Raw genomic sequence first — 19,993 nt, 5'->3', positions numbered from 1 at the left:
TGTGACAATTTGTTCGTAATGTATGGATTAGTTTTTATTTTCTTTAACCTCTTATCATGGTGTTAGTTGTGTTTTATTTTTTTTAAATTCTCAGCCTGTTGTTAGCTATCTAGAGTCTACTTTCAAGTGGCCAGTTATTATTTGTGTACAATCTGAAGTCATCTGCTAAAATGTTGATCAGGCAAAAACAGTATTTAGTAAATGCCCTATCATCCTATTTCTTTTAGAAAACTTATTGGTTAAGAAGTTCAAGGTTAACCTCACATATGCTTGACGTCTCTATCTAGTAGTTCTTGTAGTATTAATCTACATGAAACTAGCACATCTATTTTACCTGCACTGCACAGCTTTGAGTGTCACATGGTGTTTAAATAAAAAAATAAATCCAAGAACATGCAGTAGCTTGCATTTTACTGCCAGAGCGAAACTTCACCATCCTACCGAGGGAGCTTTTTGTAATGTTTGTAATGTGCTGCTTTCGTGCTTTAGCAAAGAAAAATGTCACTGCTGGGCTTTATTTTTAACAGACTTTTTAAACATCAATTAATGCAAGCAAATGTAGTGGAGGGTTTCTGGCTTGTTATTTATATGGGTGTGCAAGAGAGAAAGAGAGGCAGCTAGGGAGAGCAAGGTTATTTTATTTTAAACTCCAAACTATTGAAGAATAGTGTGTGTGTGTGTGTGTGTGTGTGTGTGTGTGTGTGTGTGTGCCTGAAAGGCACAAATGGTGGTCAGATGCCAAATGTCCACCAAAAATCAAGAGGAGCTTAGGCCTTTAACCATGTCTTCTAATATATAATGCACAGTGTGTGTTTTTCTTGTGGTATAGTATTGCTAGCTATAGATGGTGTAGGCAAACCTAGCAAAGTTAAAATGTCACTCGAGGACCACACAGTTGAATCAACTAATGAAAATAAATAATTTGACAAAAGTTCAAGGATGAAAGTTTCAAAACAGGGCATTATCCCTCCCCCCAACACAGATATACACAACCACATGCATACACAACGAGCAAAAGAACACTAGAATATCTTTTGTTCCATATTAGTCACACTTGTGGTCCCCCTACCCATTAAAAATTGGAAATAACATATAAATAATTTCAGCTGTTCCTAACCTAATCTTAGGATGTAAAGAAGCTGTATTTTTACTTTGTTTTAGCTTTTAAGAATTTTTGTCCTGTTTATGTTGGGTTAATTTACAATTCAAGGTACTGGTTATATCCTACAGAGCCCTACATGGCTCAGGTCCACATTATTTGGCAGACCGTTTCTCCTGGTATGAACCTGCCCGGACTCTGAGATCCTCTGGAGAAGCCCTTCTCTCCATCCCAACACCTTCACAAACACGTTTGGTGGGGACACGAGAGAGGGCCTTTTCAGTGGCTGCCCCTAGACTCTGGAACTCCCTGCCCAGGGAGATAAGAACGGCTCCCTCCTTGATGGCTTTCCGACGGCAGGTGAAGACCTACCTGTTTAAACAGGCATTTAAGGAATCACTATAAGAACAGGCAGGAATGTTGGACTAGTTTAATCATTCTGTTTAATGCATGTCATTTATCTATTTATTTTTAAAATGATTTAATTATACTTTTTGTTTGTTTGTTTTTTAATTGCTGTGAAGCGGCTCTGAGTCCCAGTCCTGGGAAAAGAGCGGGATATAAATAAATAAAATAAATTAATTTAGTAAGCTATGATCTGCTTTACTCGTTACTTAACCCTGGGGTTACCAACTCAGGTAAGATTGGACTTTGGCTTCTGCACTTTTTCCTGTCCTTCCTATTCATTGTAGATAGAATAGCGCACTAGGTGACCTTTCTGTTTATCAGATGGCGTTTCCTTGAAAGATACAACTTGTTTTCCTGTAAATTAGCCTCAGAGGATCAACAAGATTCCTTATGCAATTAAATGTGGAATCTCTCTACCTCAGCCAATAAAGCCCACTTATAGGTAAGGGAGAAGAGGAGGAAGGAAAGAAGAAAGAGCATCCTTTTCTTCTTCTTCTTTTTTTTGGCGGGGGGGACAGTTTTCATGTTATTGTTGTGCATCACATCCATTTTGCATAGAACTAATCCTTTTCTTGAAGTTAGAGAAAGGTTTGATAGCTGCCTATACCTGTATTAACATATTGAATGGATAGTGAAGTATGTAATTTTTTTCTGTTGCTAGTAGTAGTCTAGATGAAACAATGGTTTGACTCAGTAGATGGCAACTTTGTATTCGTATTGCACCACTTGTCAGGGTGACCAGATGCCCTAACCAGGCACCACCAAATGTAAGACATTCAAGAAAAATGTAGGATGTCACTAAATAAAAACTAATAACACTCATATAAATGTAAATTCAAATTTCTTAGTCATGCTGAAAATGGAGGGCATTTTGAAATTCCTCCTGGACAGAAGGCTGAAATATAGGATGTATCCTGGAAAAGGAGGATATCTGCTCACCCTGATGCCCCAGAAGCCCCAACCAGTATTGCCATTGATTAGGTATTCTGGAAGTTGTAGCCCAACAATATCAGGGGGTACGGGATTGGAAATTGTACTTTTACAAATCTGTGATATGGAATTTGAACCTATCTTTCCAGTCTAAGTCTGTCACCACCATCACCACACCCACCCACCCCATCAGTATCTTTACTTTTATCTCACCGTTTCCCCAAAACTGGAACTCAAGCCAGCTAGCAAAGGAAAATGCACACAATATAGAAGATAGGGGCAGCCACTGAAAAGATCCTACCCTGTGTCCTCATCTATGTCGCCATGCCTGTGAATAGTGGGACTGGTAGATGGATCCCTAGGATCTCAGGGCCTAGGCAGGTTCATATTGGGAGTTACAGTCTGTCACATTGTACTGTGGTGTAATACATTAATATAGACTGTGCTAGACTGAATATACATTGTGAAGGCGAAGGCTTTCATGGCCAGCATCCATAGTTTTTTGTGGGTTTTTCAGGCTATGTGGCAAAGAAACTCTTCTAGAACATGGCCACATAGTCTGAAAACCCCACAAAAAACTATGAATATACATTGTTTAAACTTTGAGGCCAAGATTTTGTATACATGTAGCATTTCACAAATATTTGCTAATGTAGTTACTCTGGATCCCACATTTGAGCTCCAAAGCATTGACTCTCTCATTGTGCAGCAGGCAAAAAGCTCACTTTCCACCAATTCAAAAGTCAGAAGAAGGGCCCTGTGGATGCACAAGGAACAATTGGGTTCACTAGATATCCTTACATGCTTCCGTGAAAGCACAATGGTAGTGCAGTGCTCCAACAGGATTTGGCCCCAAATAGCAACTTAAATTATCTTGTACAGGGGTTTATCACACAGCAGGAAAATTAAATATGTATTGTAGCTAAGGCTTCTTTATAATCTTCATTATAGTTTTAAGAAATATTTAATAATGAATGTCTCATTTCTTTTCTTCTCTTTTCTTTTTTTCTTCTTTTTTATTGGCTAGAACTGATACTAGGAATCATAGGGTGAGTGTGTACTCATCCCTCCTCATTTACGGCTTTGACTTTTGCAGATTTGATTATTCATTCATTTTATTAATGTGTTCCCTCTAAGAATATGTAGGTCCTCCAGCTCAATTCTTTGGTCAATTTTAATAAAAGTCGCATTGAAGGACATAGAGAATCCTAGAGGAAGGTCATCCAATGCAATTCTGTGGTCAATGTCTGGCAGATGTTGACCACTGAGTTGCACTGGAGGACCTAGAGATTCCTAGAGAGGTGTTCTCTCAAATAAAAACATAGTGTTTTTTGTTATCTGTGGTTTTTCCACATTCACGAGGGTCCTGTGCCCATATCCCCAGCCAATGTTGCAGGATGAGTGTATTTTCATTACAGTGGTACCTCGGGATACGAAATACCCAGGTTACGAAATTTTCAGGATACGAAAAAATCCCATTGGAAATAATTGTTCCGGGTTACGAATGTTTTTTCGGGTTACGAAAAAAATTTTAGTGCTTTTCGGCGCTATTTTACACGGAATCGCGGCTTTTCCCCATTAGCGCCTATGGCATTTCGGCTTACGAAGGCTTTTCGGGTTACGAAAGCGGCCGCGGAACGAATTATTTTCGTAACCCGAGGTACCACTGTACTGGTTTTCCTTAAATGATGTTTGTTGGCTTACAGATGCCTCATTTGTCTTTCAGTAGTCCTAAACGTCCACATTAGCAGATGAATTTGTGTTTGGATGAACTTTCATGAAATATCACGATTTCTAACTGAGTTAATGATAATAAAGGGTAAAGGACAAACTATTGTAACCCTGTCCTGAAAACCATTATGTTTGTGTTTCTGCTTTTGCAAAACACTGTTATAGGGAAAGAGAGACAATCTGTTATTTTGCTCTAATTTGTGTAGAATGCTCATTGAAACGTCAGCGATGTTATCGCTTGTTACGGCTATAATGCCACATGCATACAGGATGATTTAAAACAGAAAGTATGATGAATTGTCATTATGTATATTGAATGCACTGGAATAGTTTTCTACATATCAAAGTAATCTCTGCCATTTGACCCTTCTTAAGTACAGTATGGGCACCTGTTGGCTATTATACAGATAGAAGAATTTCCATGCTTTTTGCACTATGTATGAATAGAAAAAGAGCACTACCTGATCTTTCAAAAAAGGGAATATTATACCCCATAGTCTCCATCAAAACAGGGTTAGGACAGTGAGACCCCCAGACCAAATATAATCTCCCAAGGCTTTTCAGAGAAAAGATTTTTACCTGTTTACTCCAGAACTGTAAGGCCATGGATTACCATGGGACAGCAGGGAAGCAGGTGTGAGTCACATGCCAGTTTTATTTTTGCATTTGCATGTTATCTTGCAAGCAGTGAAAATACTTGATTTTTTTCCACATGTAAACAATGTGAATTTGTCGCTTACAGACAAATTGAAAAGCCTCATGCTCTGTTCTGTTGCTTACATTACTGATAATTATAGTATATAATGCTAGGTCATTAATCTGGCCATAGCAGATGTGAATAGGATGACCACTTGCATGTTAATTTAAAAATGATTTCTCCCAAACACTGGATTATTTTTCCTATTTAAAGACAAGTTACAATAATACTTATTACTTTATTCTCATTGTGCTTCTAGAAATGGGACAAAATAATCCATATCTGGTTAAAAAAAAAAGAAATTATTCCTGGCTGGTTGCTACCCATGGTTAAACAAATAGAATTTTCCTATGAATTGGCATCATCAAGCTATATCTCCCCTTCATGTTTGCCTTGTCTGTCTATCTTGCTTAAAATAAAACCCTCTGAGGGAAGACTGTGTTTTTCCTATGTAACATGTGGCATCATCCTGGCACAAGCTAAGTACCACAAAGCAGCTGCAATAGTAACATAGCTGGCTCTCTGTATCCACAGATTTGTTATCCATGGATATAACCATCCACAGTTTGAAAATATTCAAAAAATATATACATTCCAAAAAACAAGCCTTGATTTTGTCATTATATATAAGAGACACTGTTTTACTGTGCCATTGTATTTAATGGGAATTGAGCATCCACAGATTTTGGTATCCACAGGGGTTCCTGGAACCAAACCCCAGTATATACCAAGGGCCTACTGTAGTTGTCCTCATTATGCTAACTGCACATGGTGTTTTTCAATTCCCCACACTTGTCATTGATAGACCCTAGAGTAAATTTTACCCACTTTATTCTGAACTCCTTCCCCCAGTCCTGGTGGTAGAACATTGTTTGTCTTCAGTGACAGTAGAACCATTGATATGCATAAGAATGTAGGATGATAATTTGGAGATCTCTGGTAATGATGTACATTCTTAGTGAAATTGTATTTGGGTGAAATTAGAGCCTGAAGGAAATGGGGGAGGGGGGAGGAGTAGAGGGAGGCAAAGGAAAATCTCAGTTTGATCTAGGTTCAAGTTTTATTGGATGAACATTCAAAAGCATTTATCTCTAGACAGAACCCTGGCAATTTGCTGCAGCTCCAATGGCAATAATAATAAATGCATTTTTTACAGCCAAATGGTTCAAGCAGCCAACAACGTTACCACTATATAATTAATAACAATAAGCAATTAAAGAGAACATCAGGTTACAGTGATGAAGCACTGAAATATTTTAGCATGCACACAAAAAAAGAAATCCAGAACAGTTAAGTGAAAAATGAGTGGATTGGGTCAATTTATAGTCCTTTCTCTAATGGAGAAAGGGTGCATATCCCCACTTTGCTGCTGCTGTGAAACCTCCACTTATTCCAGTGGGGGTGTTGTGTGGGAATCTTGTGCAAGCTTCACTGGAATAAAAGCAGTACAGCAGACTGGTGGAGGATTGCACCCAAAACCTGCAACTTTGGATGAAAAATATGCTATATTGTTTTGACATATAAGTTAATTAATTTCAGTATTTTAGAATCTCAAAGTCATGCTGATTTCTGGAGGGATAATTTTTTTTACACAAGACTGAACCGTAACAGAGGTGTTGTGGCACTGTAAAATTTAAAAATCTTTGTAGTAAAGACTTGAAATCTACCCAATTCCCAAGACACATTAAAAAAAATGGAGCTCCCCCTAAAAAGCTCAAAATGGATTTCAGCTGATGCAACACATGATATCTTGCTTCCCAACCCTTCACATATCTCAAAACAGGGGGAAAATGCGGGGAGAAAGACCAAAAATGAAACTGGAAGTGGTATGATGTCATATCACGAAGTCTCCTGTTGATACTATCCATGCACGCAGGATGTGATGGTCAGAAAAACAGGAAGTGTACTCTCCAGTCTTCTTCAGTTCTTCTGAGAAAAAGAACTACAAGGCTCAGCGGCTATGGCCAGCCAGCCTGCTGCTATCCTCAAACAACTGCTGCCTGAGGCAGTTGCATTACTCTATCTAATGGTGGGGCTAGCACCAAACCCTGGAAGGAAGCAGTGAGTCCAGTGATCTAGAGAAACTATCAAGATCCATGCTACTTAAAACCACTAATTAATTGAGAACTAACCCATAACTTGATTAAACTGGATCAAGACGTATATAATCTCATTTATGTCAGTAATTCTGCACTGGTCTAAGTCCAGTGTTCTGCATTCTCTGTTATGTTCTGTGTATCTGTTCTATGTTATGATTGTTCCTCAACAGATTTGCAGCTCAGTCTTTAAACATTTTAAAAGTAAATCTTACTGGAATAAGTTGAACTCCCTTTCAAGAAACTTCTGTGGGGTATTTTATTTATATTATTCTATGATTTTTTTTTTACATTTGTAACAAAATAGTCAAGTTTCTCACAGTAAAACAAAAAGGCACATAATATTTAGCTAATTTAATACGTGATTTAATATTTAACTAATATTTAGCCCTCCCCCAGCTTAACTTTGATATATAGTTGAAATCCTTGACAGAATGGATCTTAGTTTTAAAGTCTAGATTTAAGCATCATTTTGAGAGAGATGTGGCAACTTTGAGTGTACTTTTTCCTCCCTTTTTAAAGAGATAAATTGTGAAATAGTTTTCTACATGTTCACATGGTATATTTCAAATTCTACTTTACCTACATGCACACTACCCCACTTATGACACTCATAGGCCCGAAACAGTTTATCCTACCACTAGTTTATCCATTGCATTGGTCATACCCAATGCAGCCAAAGAAAGGAGTGATGTAACAGAACAGCTTTATGTGATACTATACAGATATTACACCTAATATATTATGACTAAGATTAAGAAATCCTTAGAAAATTCAACTCCATTCAGTTTTACTAATTTATAATGTTTAGAAGGACAAATGGTATTTCTGTGGTGACCCAAGTTCTATGTAAAACTTTTTTGTTTTTCTTCAAAAATAGATTTAAACAATAATTTAGACATTTAATGCACATCTGAGCAAAACTTTCTTGATGTGCATAGTACTGTATGCAGTTTGCAAAGCTGTGGAATTCATACTGACTGACTACTTGTCTCAATGTTAAAGATGTTTTCCCTGTAGAACAGGTAGCATTTGGTTTATGCTGCATGAAGTATCCATGAAGTATCCTTTTTCAATTTTACCAATTTGTGTTTTTTTTGTGTAGAACTCGATGGTAGATATACCAGTACTTCCACCAGTTCCAGAAGTCCCAGACGGGTGGGAAATACTAGTAGGTATTTAATATCAAACAACAGAGAAAGTTGTCTCTTGAAACATAACCAGTACTTTAAAGAGCATTACACTCAACACAGTAAGATGGAATTACTTTCAAAAGTGAGAGACACAATGCTTTAAAATAGCCCATAACCTTTTGAATCTTAAAATACATTTTCCATAATGTCAATGTAATCTTTATTAATAGCACTTCTCCCTTCAGAAACATGCACCTATATCATGTAGTTTTAATTGCTCATTTTATTATAATTTTATGTAATTTTATGTTGAAGGGCAATACCAGAAACGTCTGTTTCAGTGAGAGAAATGTTATACAAGCACACAGTTAGAAACCTGGAACTTGAGGGGATGTCTACACAAACCTAAAACATTGATTGGCTTGCTCCCTGAGGAATTTGGAAATTGTATGAGTTCTATGAACAAAGGGATTAATTTCTATTAGAGTATCCTTGTAATCTGAGTATTGTCATAAAACGTCAGTATCCAAGATGCCTAGGGAAAGTCAGGGCACTTAAAATGGTTTAATAGCTGCTTGCAGTGTAGATGCACACCTAATTTAACTATCCTGTAATTTTGAATACTACCTAAGTTCTGATCCTACATTTACTAAAGCATGTTTCTACTTATACAGTGTGGTGGTGCTTCTAGGAAATATTTTCAAGTCAAAATAGTATTTTTTCAAATTCAGTATCACATGATTTTCATGAATTACAGATTGTTTCCCATGCCAGTGTCTCTCTTTAGGTAATACCATAATCAGTGGAAAAAGTGATATTGAAGGACAAATATACAGTAGTACTGAAGGACAGATATTGAAGGACTGCTGTGACATAGGCAACAACTGAGGGTAGGGAGAGCAGAAGCATTAATACTGCCCTATGTTGCTTGTCAGAAATGTCTCACTGTCTTCAGTGTTGATGGTGTAGGCCATCACTGTTAGCTGCTGAATTCCATGTCAAGTGAGGCCATCACTATTTTGTGGATAGGGTTAAGCACTTTGGATAACTTTTTAAAAGTTTGGACTAAAAGTCAGAGTGGATTCCCCACTCCACTGATACGGGCATGACTACTGTAAGCCATAAAAGAGAGGTACACTTTAATTTCCTAATTTTTGCTGCATTTTCAGAAAAATGAAAAAAAGTCAATTGTTCTTCAAAAATTGTTATCTAGGCATTAAAAAAAACACCCTTTCACGTGTCTATAAAATAATAGAATAGCAGCAGTTCCCAAATGATGGGTCATGTTCAATGTTGGTAAGGTTGCCAAGGGTTCAAAACACACTGCAGAAATAATCTAGTTTGAGCGTGCTTAATGCTTAATGCTAGGGAATTATGGGAACTGTAGTTTTGTGTCACAATAAACTACAATTCCCAGGATTTCCTAGCACTGAGCCAGGGTAGTTAAAGTGGTCTCAAACTGGATTATTTCTGCAGAGTGTTTTGGACTTAGGTTACACAAATATATCTACCATTTGGTTAGAAGAGGCCATAGGTTACTTTTTCCAGTTTACTACTTAAATGAAGGACTGCATCACACACAAGACGCATAAGAGAGCATTATCCCCATTGCAATCATCTCCTGCTCCTGGCATCATTTTTCTGTTGTACAGAGAAATACTCTCTAGTACCCTTTCCTACTGACACTTGCAGTTCCAAAATGGCAAAAGTAGCACTGTAAAAATGGCACTATATTAGCAGGCTTTAGGAAGAAAAGTCCATTGCATCTGCTGCTGAAGCAAAGCTACTGTATCCCAACAAATTGCTGCCCTAGGCATTTATCTAGGACTTATCACTATAAGTCCAGCTTTATCAAAAATGATAAGTAAGACCTGCCACTGTCTTCCACATTAAGTGTCAGTGTTTAGAGTGGGGTGAGGATGCAATCATGCCAATTCTGTCAGTTTGAAAGTTAGATTCCAGTCAAATCATTTCAAGTTATATTTTTTTAAAAAAAAAAAAGAAGAAGGAAATATATAACATTGTTTTCCCTTGGAATATTTCATACGACACAGGTTGAACTAGCAAGAGTGTAACATGATTTTGCAATGCAAGCCAACTTCTCCTTTTATGCCACAGTCTATTTCTGACTGTCAGACACTAGAAGCTTACAATGGAGGAAGCTATCATGATGATTCCCTGTTTGTGACAGAACATTAGACTAGAATTACCCTCTGTATGCCCCAGCATGGCACTTCTTGGGAAGAGGCCACAGCTCAGTAGCACAGTGCATGTTTTATGTGGAGAAGATCCCATGTTTGAGGAAGGAACTTGAGCAACAAAGTTGGAAAAGATCTCTGACTAAAAACATCCACCAGTAAGAATGAATAGCATTTGGTGATATGGACGTATTGTCTTGACCCCATATTAGGCAGCTTAATGTATTATTCTTCATGATCTCACAACCAAATTAAAGCTAAATCAAGTGTACATGGTATCTTCAGACTCAAAGTGGCAAATCATATGTTTGATTTTAATCACATGTTAAAAGGTTTTTATGAAAAGTTGCAGAGTCCCACAACGTGCTAGTTTTCTACATGGCAGCTTTTTTCACAGTAGAACATTCAGACATCTGTCACTTACAGCATAAAGTGGAATGATCCAAAAAGGAGTTAGCATGTAGTTTACTTGTATTTTGTTCTTCTTCTTGTTCTGCACATTAACCTTTCTTCTAGAGAGAGGTGAAAGCAGAAAGTTTCTCTGTATTCCTCTAGTTAATGTCAGCTTGTTCCAACATCCAACAAGAGAGGGTTGCACTTTTTTTAGTCTATATTCTGGGCTTCTTTTTCTCCTTGCAGTAGCAGCTTCTTCTAGTACTGTAAACATTTCCCTCCAGTAAATCCCAGCTGAATATTTGAATTTAGCATCTCCATTTCCTTACAGCTATATCCCTAAGTTGTTTTTGGTTTTGGTGATAATTCCTGAAAAATTGTAAATGGCAGGATGCCCTTTACAATCAGTAAGGGATGATGAGCATATGCTGGAAGTCTTCAGGCAATGTTAATTTCTGTACATGGTTTTTAAAGTGTCAATGTGCACTTCTCATTCGAGCAGGATAAGTGTTGACTTAATGTAGCTGTGAACAATTCAAAGTGCTAGAAAACTGCAGGAAGAAAAGGCCATTCCATGTTGAAAGAAGACAACAAAATTTGGCCAAGAACTGTTGTGAGAGGATGGTGCTTCAGGGTAGCTTAAAGGAAAGACTTGTCTTTGAGGCCGCAGCAGAACCACTGAAGTGCAAGAGAGATCCTCGGGAATCTTTCTATGTGATCAGCCAAAAACATGCTTCATCCACATTTTATCCTTTATATGGTAGTTATATAAGCCCACCCTGTGACTATGGTGCAGTGTCCCATAAACACAGCACTGATGTAGGGGGGAAACCGTTATGTTTCAGGATATGTGTGACAGTTCTGCATACTATTATTCATGCTTCCTTTAAAAAGAAGTGGGAAAGTATCAATAGTTTGCATACAGCCAGTTAAGAATTTCTTAAGAACCTTTAAAAAACAGCAAAAATAAAGGGTTTACAAAATGGCATCGCAGAGGAATGTAGAGGAAAAACAGTGGTCAGCTTCTCTAATACTTTAATGCTACAATCATATGTGTATGTAGTTGGAAGTGAATGCCAATAAATTCACAAGGATTTCCCCTAAGTCAGGCTGCAATTTATGTGACCAGTGAGATGCACGTGGCCCTTTGGAAATCGCATGTGATTTTTGGAGTCCCCTCTCTAATACCCTAGCACCTTGTAAAAAAAATTCCCAAACCTCTCCCATTTCAAAAGAAAAAACCTTTTTACAAGACAATGTATGCTGTTTTAGGGTGCTCTTCACCCTGAAACAGCAACCTCTCCCTAAAAGAAACACCTGAAAGGGCAATAGTGGTGATGCTTTTTCATTTCTGATCAACAGAGTATGGCTGAGAATATTGTAATTGTTCTTTGTTTACACCAAGTATAACTGTTTGGTTTTGTTTAATTTACATATGAACTATGCATAATATATATATATATATATATATATATATATATATATATATATATATCAAAGCTTGGAATGTTTAGTTTGAAAATTAATTCACCAATCAGTAGCATAAACATAATAATTAAAATTGTTTCACTGATTTTTAGGGGAATACTTTTTGTTACTGGCTCCTTCCACAAGACTCTTTTTGTCCTTTTAAGATTGCCTTCCTTCAACGTATATTTTTATTCTACATGGACTACAAAGCCCATAAGGGGTTTGCCTGAGAATTGTGGGAGCCCAGTATACAGTGGTACCTCGGGATACGAAATGCGCGGGTTACGAAATTTCCGGGTTATGAAAAAATCCATTCAAAAAAACTGTTCCGGCTTACGAACGTTTTTTCGGGTTACGAAAAAATTTTTGGTGCTTTTCGGCGCTATTTCACACGAAATCGCAGCTTTTCCCCATTAGCGCCTATGGGTTTTCGGCTTGCGAAGGCTTTTCGGGTTACGAAAGCGGCGGCGGAACGAATTAATTTCGTAACCCGAGGTACCACTGTATCTGGAAATTGTATGCTTGGAGAAGGCCGTCACAAAACACAGATCTCATCTTGCAACCTCTTGTGTTTGTCACTCATCTACATCTCTCTTTTACTTTCCACCCCACCAATACATACACTTCACTCACTCTTCAAATACTGTGTGTGTAAAGGTTAATAAAGAGTGATTTCTTTCAGTTAGAAGACACTGATCCACTGGAAGTACAGCAATAAGTCAGTAGCTACAAAAACTAATCAGTGAATTCACTAATCAGTGAATTAAGACTGTAGAATTTTTGAGAATCCCTGAGCATATGTAGAATATTTTTACATACAACAGACTCACCACATCTTTTCTGGCTCCCCACTGTTAATCAAGAAGTCCATTCTGCAAAGACCAGTGGTAGGCAACAGGTTTTGCACGGAGGACCTACAGATCCCATACAATCTGTGGGCTCTAGTATCTTAATGACTTGGTGTCTAACAAGCCATCTTACCATAACTGCACCCTTAATGCTATAATGAAAGTGTTGGGCATAAGAAGATGAATGAGGTGGGGCAAATAGAAAGCAAAACAGGAGAGCTAGGGAGGAAAAGACAGGGAGAAGCCAGGAGAGAACTAACTGAAAGATAGATTTGAGAAAGATTTTTCACTTACTTATCAAAGGGCCTAATATAGTGTTAAGTACCAAACTAAAGAATCATGAAGTTGCAACTCACCCCAAATAATTGCATAATGTATTATTATAAAATAATATACAATAGAAATCAGTCCAGAGGATAATCAATATAGAGGGGAGGTTGCTGAAGAGAGTGCACCCCTCACTGTCCAATCCCAGAAGACTCATATACTTTCCTTTCATAAAGGCCTATTGTGGGACATCTGCCTTTCAACCTTCCTGAAAGAATGCTAAAATATGAAACCAATCCAAAACATAATCTGTAGAAACCAATCAAGAACATAATCAGTCGAGGAAAAGAAGTTGGTTACAATGTTAGAGTGCAAGAAAGAAACCAAATACTTTATTTCTGTACAGGTCCATATGAGACATTCTGAAACAGTTCTAGCTGCTTGAAAGACTTTGTGTCATTCTAAGCAAAGATGTCATTCCCTACCACCCCTATTTCCTTCCAAGATTCATCTTTTTTTTTCCTTTTCCAAACTTGCCCATCCTTCTAATCAACAAACCCAACTATCTGAGCTTTTGCTCCAGAACATCCTCTTTTAGTGCTTCCTTATCTCCAAGAAATCACACAGATTAGTCTACCTAACAACAGATCCATGGGGCACATTTCCTCCAATTCTAATATTTCTTCTCCAAGGCAGCAGGATTTTCTGTTTTACTGAGTGTGGTAAAGGCACTCAATCTAATGAATTCTAACCGATTCTAATTGCTTAATTTATTAGAGCATATTTCACCTTCAGCATTAATTGAGGAATATACGGTGCTTTACAGACTGCCCAAAAGGGTGGTCTGCTGGCGCCATAATTTTCTGCATAGAGGAGCCCCCGTGGCCCAACCGCGTGGCTCCTTAGCTCAGCAAAAAGAAGCTGCAAAAAGCGGCTTCTTTTTGTGACGCGGAAATGGCGTCACAAAGTGCCAATGGCGCACTTGCAGCATCATTTCTGCTGTGCAATGTGCGGGCACTAGGTGTCCGCAACATCAAAATGGTGGCGCCCATGTAGAATTGGCACCACCATTTTGTATGCGGCAAGCGCGTACTAGGGTTGGGGCGTCCAGAAAGGACGCCCTTTTCTAACCCTAGTACGTGCACGGCACGTACTTTTTGCCCATCTGTAACGGGCCTACGAAGTGAAATCACTAGAAAAAATAATGAATTAATAACTTAATGAGCCAATCAACAAATTAATTCCATGTTCTGTTTTTTTAAAAAGACAAATATGCACATATATAGGAGAACAAGTCAAAAATCACTAATAGCATCACAGGAAATGTCCATCAGATGCTGTGATCATAGATGGGAACTAACTAAATCAAATCAATTAAATTATCAATTAATTTGAAATTTGAAAATGTCTTAATTAAATTTATGTATTTATTCAATGGATTGACAAGTTGCAATTTTATCATAAATCCATAATTACTGAGTTATTAATTAATTAAATGGAAAACAGTTCTAAAGAGCTAACAAATTTTACATTTCCCAGCCAGTTCTTTACTTAGTGCCTGGTTTACCTGGGCTTTTGCAAAACTACTTTTTGCTTTTTGTTAGTACCTCAGGATCAGGGAATTAGAGTATTTAGGCTACAAGAGTCAAATCCTTTACAGCCAAACCCTTACTCATAGACAGTGCAGGTGAGAGAATCATCTTACATAAATCCTTACAATGGACCCTTTTCAAATGTAATACTCGGGATTTATGATGTTCATGTGAATGCCAGTATATAATATATATTTCTTACTTTCATTCTTACAGTAGTTATTGCACTTACTATTAAGATATTGTAGGATATCAAACCTCAAGAAAATAATGTGACAGCACCAGTCTCTTCCAATTCTATGATTCTATAATTCTATGAAAGCATATTTTCATAGGTAATACATTCCCCATTCTTTTTTTTTTCTTTTTTTCTTTTTTGATAGGACAAACTAAGGGATGCTTTTTATTTTTGGACTCCCAACCCACAACGTCTCTGTAGGCGGTAAAATCTGAGAGTTGTCATCCCAAAAATACCCCAATACTTCAATGTTCTGATCTAGTTTTTGTGAATGGCTTTCTCATTTAGCGCATGTGTGTTTTCTCACCACTAACATGACAAGATTAAAAAAATAATTTTGGAGTGGAATACTTGAGTCATTCATGCCTAACAAAGGCCTCCAGTTTGCCTGTTTATGGCGGGAGGAAATGGTTTTACAGCTCATGTGCAATTGTATTTTATCTTAATCCATAGTAGCAGTTGCCTATAAATTCCATAGAACTGCTTATTTCTCATCTATAACTCTTAATAAAAAATAGAACTGTGCCAACCTATTAAATCCTTAATAGAATATTCTAATGGTTATTAAATCAATTGACTCTGAATTTCACTTTAATAAATGAGTCAGACAGTATTTTCCAATTACTGTCTTCCACCACCTTTCTAAAGAGCAAATTATTCTGATTGAATTTTTAAAGCTGTTCAGCACTGTTAATTTTTTTTCCTGTAGGTTTGCTGAAAGAATGTAGCTTTGAAGTGGGTACAGAACAGGGTGAGAATAACCTCTTGAAGTGATGTTCCGGCACTACATATTTATCCTAAATGTACATTGCCATGGTAGTTTTTCACTGTCTTGTTTATTTTGTTGTGATTTGACGTTCCATTTTAAGTCTCTCTTCGAGTAGGGAGGCAGGTTCTTTAGAACAACTGCCTTTTCTTCATCTTTCCACTTTTTCCAATCTTGTAATAAGCTACAAGGAGCAGCAGGAACAAAAATGTACTGGTGGAAGAGCTGTAGGTGTGTATATAATTGACCTTTTCAAAGCCAAATGGTAACACGGTGTCTGAAAATCAAGGTATTTTCAGAAGGACAGCAGTTAGCTGGGCCAGACTGACATCTGCTAGTTTCTCCAGGTCAGTCATAGCCCAGTACTACTGCTGTTTTAATCCTGTCACTTTCCCAGAATGCAGTAGTGATCAAAGGAAATAGTGCATAGGAACACACAAAGCTATGGGTAAAGAGCTGCAAAGGAATATTGCCTGTTGCCCCAATGTCTAGATGAGTGTTGCATTGCTTACTGTGGATCACAAAAAAAATGTCAAACAAGAAAAAGCCCTTAAATTCATAACTATGGATATCTGTCTTGACTAGCACTAGTCCATCTCATTAGTGAAAAGAAATTCTAAAGATAAATAGCAAAAGTAGAAATCTTTTATCAAGTCAACACAGCTTGTTGTCAAACACAAAGCATGCCTGTGCAACTGTATGTAATATGGAGGGGTAGATGTCAGTCCTGTTCCTCTAAACAGAAAAGGTCCAGCACAAATGTAATTCTCCTAATCTAGAGAGAGATCCAGATACTCTTATCTTTCCTTTTATAGATCCACAGTGTCAGTCTGCTGCTCTTTATGGGAAAAAGTGTTCATACATCTGCAAAATCTAATCACAGCTATATGCTGTATTAAGCTATATGGTGTTAGCCTTAATATTGGTGCAGATAAAGAGTAGAAGCATGGTTAGGTCCAGGAAATGACATGAGGAAGAATTCATGAGAAAGGTAAACCAAGTATTCAAGCCTCCAGGACACTGGCTGTTATCTACTTGATTCAATTTGTAATCTTCTCACTCTAAGAGATTCTTCTTAGTTTTAATAACTAATTGGGAATGTTAACCATTGTGGTTGTTTTTATGCATAGAATAACTTTATCTTTAATGGTTAATATTTTTAACTTGTTTATATTTCCCTAAATTGAAGGGATATAACTGGAGAGACATTATGAATTTTCCAGTTAAACTATTTATACAAGTAGTTTTGTGTGTGTGATTTGAAATATAAAATGTGCAGATCTATCTTGAATTCATATATTCACAGCCTCTAGTTTCTGTAGCAAAATCCTTAGTTTTAGTCTCTGAGTTACAAATGTTAACACAATCTCAAACTTTTCAGCCAGTTCTTTTCAAATTAGAAACGCAGTTCCCCCAGCCATCATTGCATATATTTGCAATCATGCACATACTTATTTCATGTACATATTTATTTCAAATATTCATGTATTGGTTTCTTAATTAGAGTATTCAAAACACTAAAATCCTATTGACTGAAAAGTGTAACATAATTGAGTATATGTTACCTCTCTTACTATGTCTATGGAGGGCTTTGTCTCCACATGAAAGTCCTACTTTTCTTTTGTGAAGCTGACAGTAGAACAGTAGAAGCCTAGCAGAATGGAATGTTTGTGTTTCTGTGCAGTATGAATTGATAAGAACTCGTATATCCCTGAACAATTTTGTGAAATCCCCTTAAAATTGTGATTGCTTTAGAGTATCTAGAACTGCAGATTTGCACTTGGATAACATTTCAGGGACTGGAATTTCTTACCTTCATCATGATGGGTGAGGGATCCAGAGTTCCTTGTCCTAAATCCAGTTGCTATTCCCAGCTAGAGTAAACACATTGAAATCAATGCGATTTACTTGCAAGTTGATTTACCATTCAATACTTGATTGAATCTAGGGCTCTACTCTAGTTTAGACTAGCAATGGATTTATGTTTTTGTCTTCCACATGCTTTAATGATGTGCTAAACTCCTTAGATTTTTCAGTGCTTAAGGGAATTTCTTCCTTCTGAAGCAGCTAGTGTGGACCATTGTCAGAGACCAGATACCCAACAAAGGAGATACTTGGCCTGATCCACTGTTACAAGTATGAACTTTAGAATTTCAAACAAACAAACTTTAGGATTAATATGAAGACTATTCATTAATTCCATCCTTTCTTTCTCAGTACCATTTGCATCATAATCTGGACCCACGATATTATGCACCCATGCCGACTTTGTGAGCGTTACCCTTAAATTTCTTTTTAAGATGAAATTTCATTTTGAAATCAAATTAAAAACACAGGCAATAGAAAGGTGTCTCTGCCTTATATGCAATGTATGATTTCTGCCTTATATTTTCTTGGATCCATTAATACAAATAAATACATTTTCCATCTAGTTCACCTAACCATTTAAATCATGTGAGGCACATTTATTGGTTCTATGGCTACACAGCTGCATCAAAATATCCAGCTTTTGCCTATTCCTGATTGTGTGATGCATCGAGGGTTCCTGGAACATCCTGGATTGAAGGGACTTTAAAAATGTCCCAGCTGGCTGGGGCTGTTGAAAGCAGAAAATCCCAGATTTCTCCTTCATCTCAGGCCAATGGGTAGGTTAAAATGCCGCAGAAAACAAGAAATCATTTAAGAAGACTGGCACTGGTGAGAGTCCCATCTCACTCTCAGGCTCTGGTTGTAACTGCAAAGCCATAGAACTATCAAGTTATTCTTCCATTCCCATCCACCCCCTTTCCCCAACAGGCCCAGATGGCAGGAAAGGAAAAGAGATGAGCAGAGAAGGACTTGTATTTTGTGGCTTGGGCTTAGGGCTTGAACCTAGGGCTAAGCAACATGGTGTAACTTCACTTCCAAACAGTGTTCTAAAAGTAATAGGAGTCCCTTTACTCTCTGGAGCTGTTTGGAAACCTTCCTGTCTTCATACCCGCTTGGGGGGTGGGGGTGAGAAGAAAAAAGAGCTCTTAGCTTTGCACTGGTCCTGAGGTTGAAACATAATGGTAGACAAGGTGCAATGATATGAGTGACTAGAATATGGCAACACTAGATGTATCTGATTTTTCTTTGGGAAGTGGCAAATCCAGAGACAATTTCCCCCTCCAGTACCAATACACTGGAACATCACAGAACCTGGAGCAGGACTAGGCCATCTGGTACCTTCCAGAGGTTTTGGAGTTCAGTGTGCCCTCCCCTTACGCAGGGATCCATTCCGGATCCCTCTGCGTAAAGGGAAATCAGTGTATGCTGAAGCCCCATAGGAAGTAATGGGGCTCACGTCTGTAGCGCACATTGGCACAGTGGTGCACATGCAGTATGGGTGTGTGTCCCATTAGTTCTTCCAGGGTGTGACAGGCTCTTCTGGCGACGGGCTGTTATGGCATGCCCAAGTAAAACTCAGGTGCATTGTACAACCGGTGAAATCTTCCCAATGGCCATGCTGGCTGGGATTGATGGTGGTTTATGGGCTAATCTATATGTTAAGTGATTTATGTGAATAGCTGCAGATTTCTGCACATTGGCATCGGTGGTTAATTGTCTTCACTTTCATGTGCAAAATTACTTCTGTTTGCTTCTATTCACCCTCACTCTGCCAAAACTGTGCAGCTATCTCAATCCATGTGAAGCAGAGGAATGATTGCAAGTGTGACTATGTGCAAACCTTTTTATGTGGTGTTCAAGAAGTTCCCCACCACCACAAAAAGCCTGAACTCCTGTGAATTCCATGTAGCCAGATCACATTCTGTTCAACTGGAATGAGGATTATTGTAATTGTGTAGACTAGCCCGAAGTCAGAGGTGACTTGAGATGGACTTTCCAGAGTACTGAACCTATTTTGGAGAAGGGGTTCAGAACCTTGGATGAATTTTTTAAACTCTGGAATAAAATCCACAACAAATTCATTGCATTGTTGACATGGAAGCCACCAACTGGACCAAAATGTTTGAAGGATATCAAGTTGCCTAGCCCTGGCCCAGAGTCTCTGCAGTCCCCAGAACTGTTTGTGATACCAATACTTATGTAGTAGCTAAGGAAGAGGAATTAGAGCTAGTGTGATCATTCTTATTAGTCTTTAGCAA

At 37.8% G+C, this 19,993-nt stretch overlaps 1 protein-coding gene across 1 annotated transcript in view; it reads left to right on the top strand.

The window, feature by feature from the left end:
- The window catches only part of LOC121917442 (zinc finger protein 521-like), a 371,849-nt gene that overhangs the window by 296,588 nt on the left and 55,268 nt on the right, over window positions 1-19,993 (top strand). Inside the window, 1 exon segment of the mRNA XM_042443417.1 lies at window positions 8,067-8,132. Within this exon segment, the coding sequence (XP_042299351.1) occupies window positions 8,067-8,132 (66 nt within the window).

Source organism: Sceloporus undulatus, unplaced genomic scaffold (genome assembly GCF_019175285.1).
Source record: "Sceloporus undulatus isolate JIND9_A2432 ecotype Alabama unplaced genomic scaffold, SceUnd_v1.1 scaffold_18, whole genome shotgun sequence".
NCBI classification, from domain to species: domain Eukaryota; kingdom Metazoa; phylum Chordata; class Lepidosauria; order Squamata; family Phrynosomatidae; genus Sceloporus; species Sceloporus undulatus.
The sequence above is the reverse complement of the archived record's forward strand: the minus strand, read 5'-3'. Positions and strand labels throughout refer to the sequence as shown.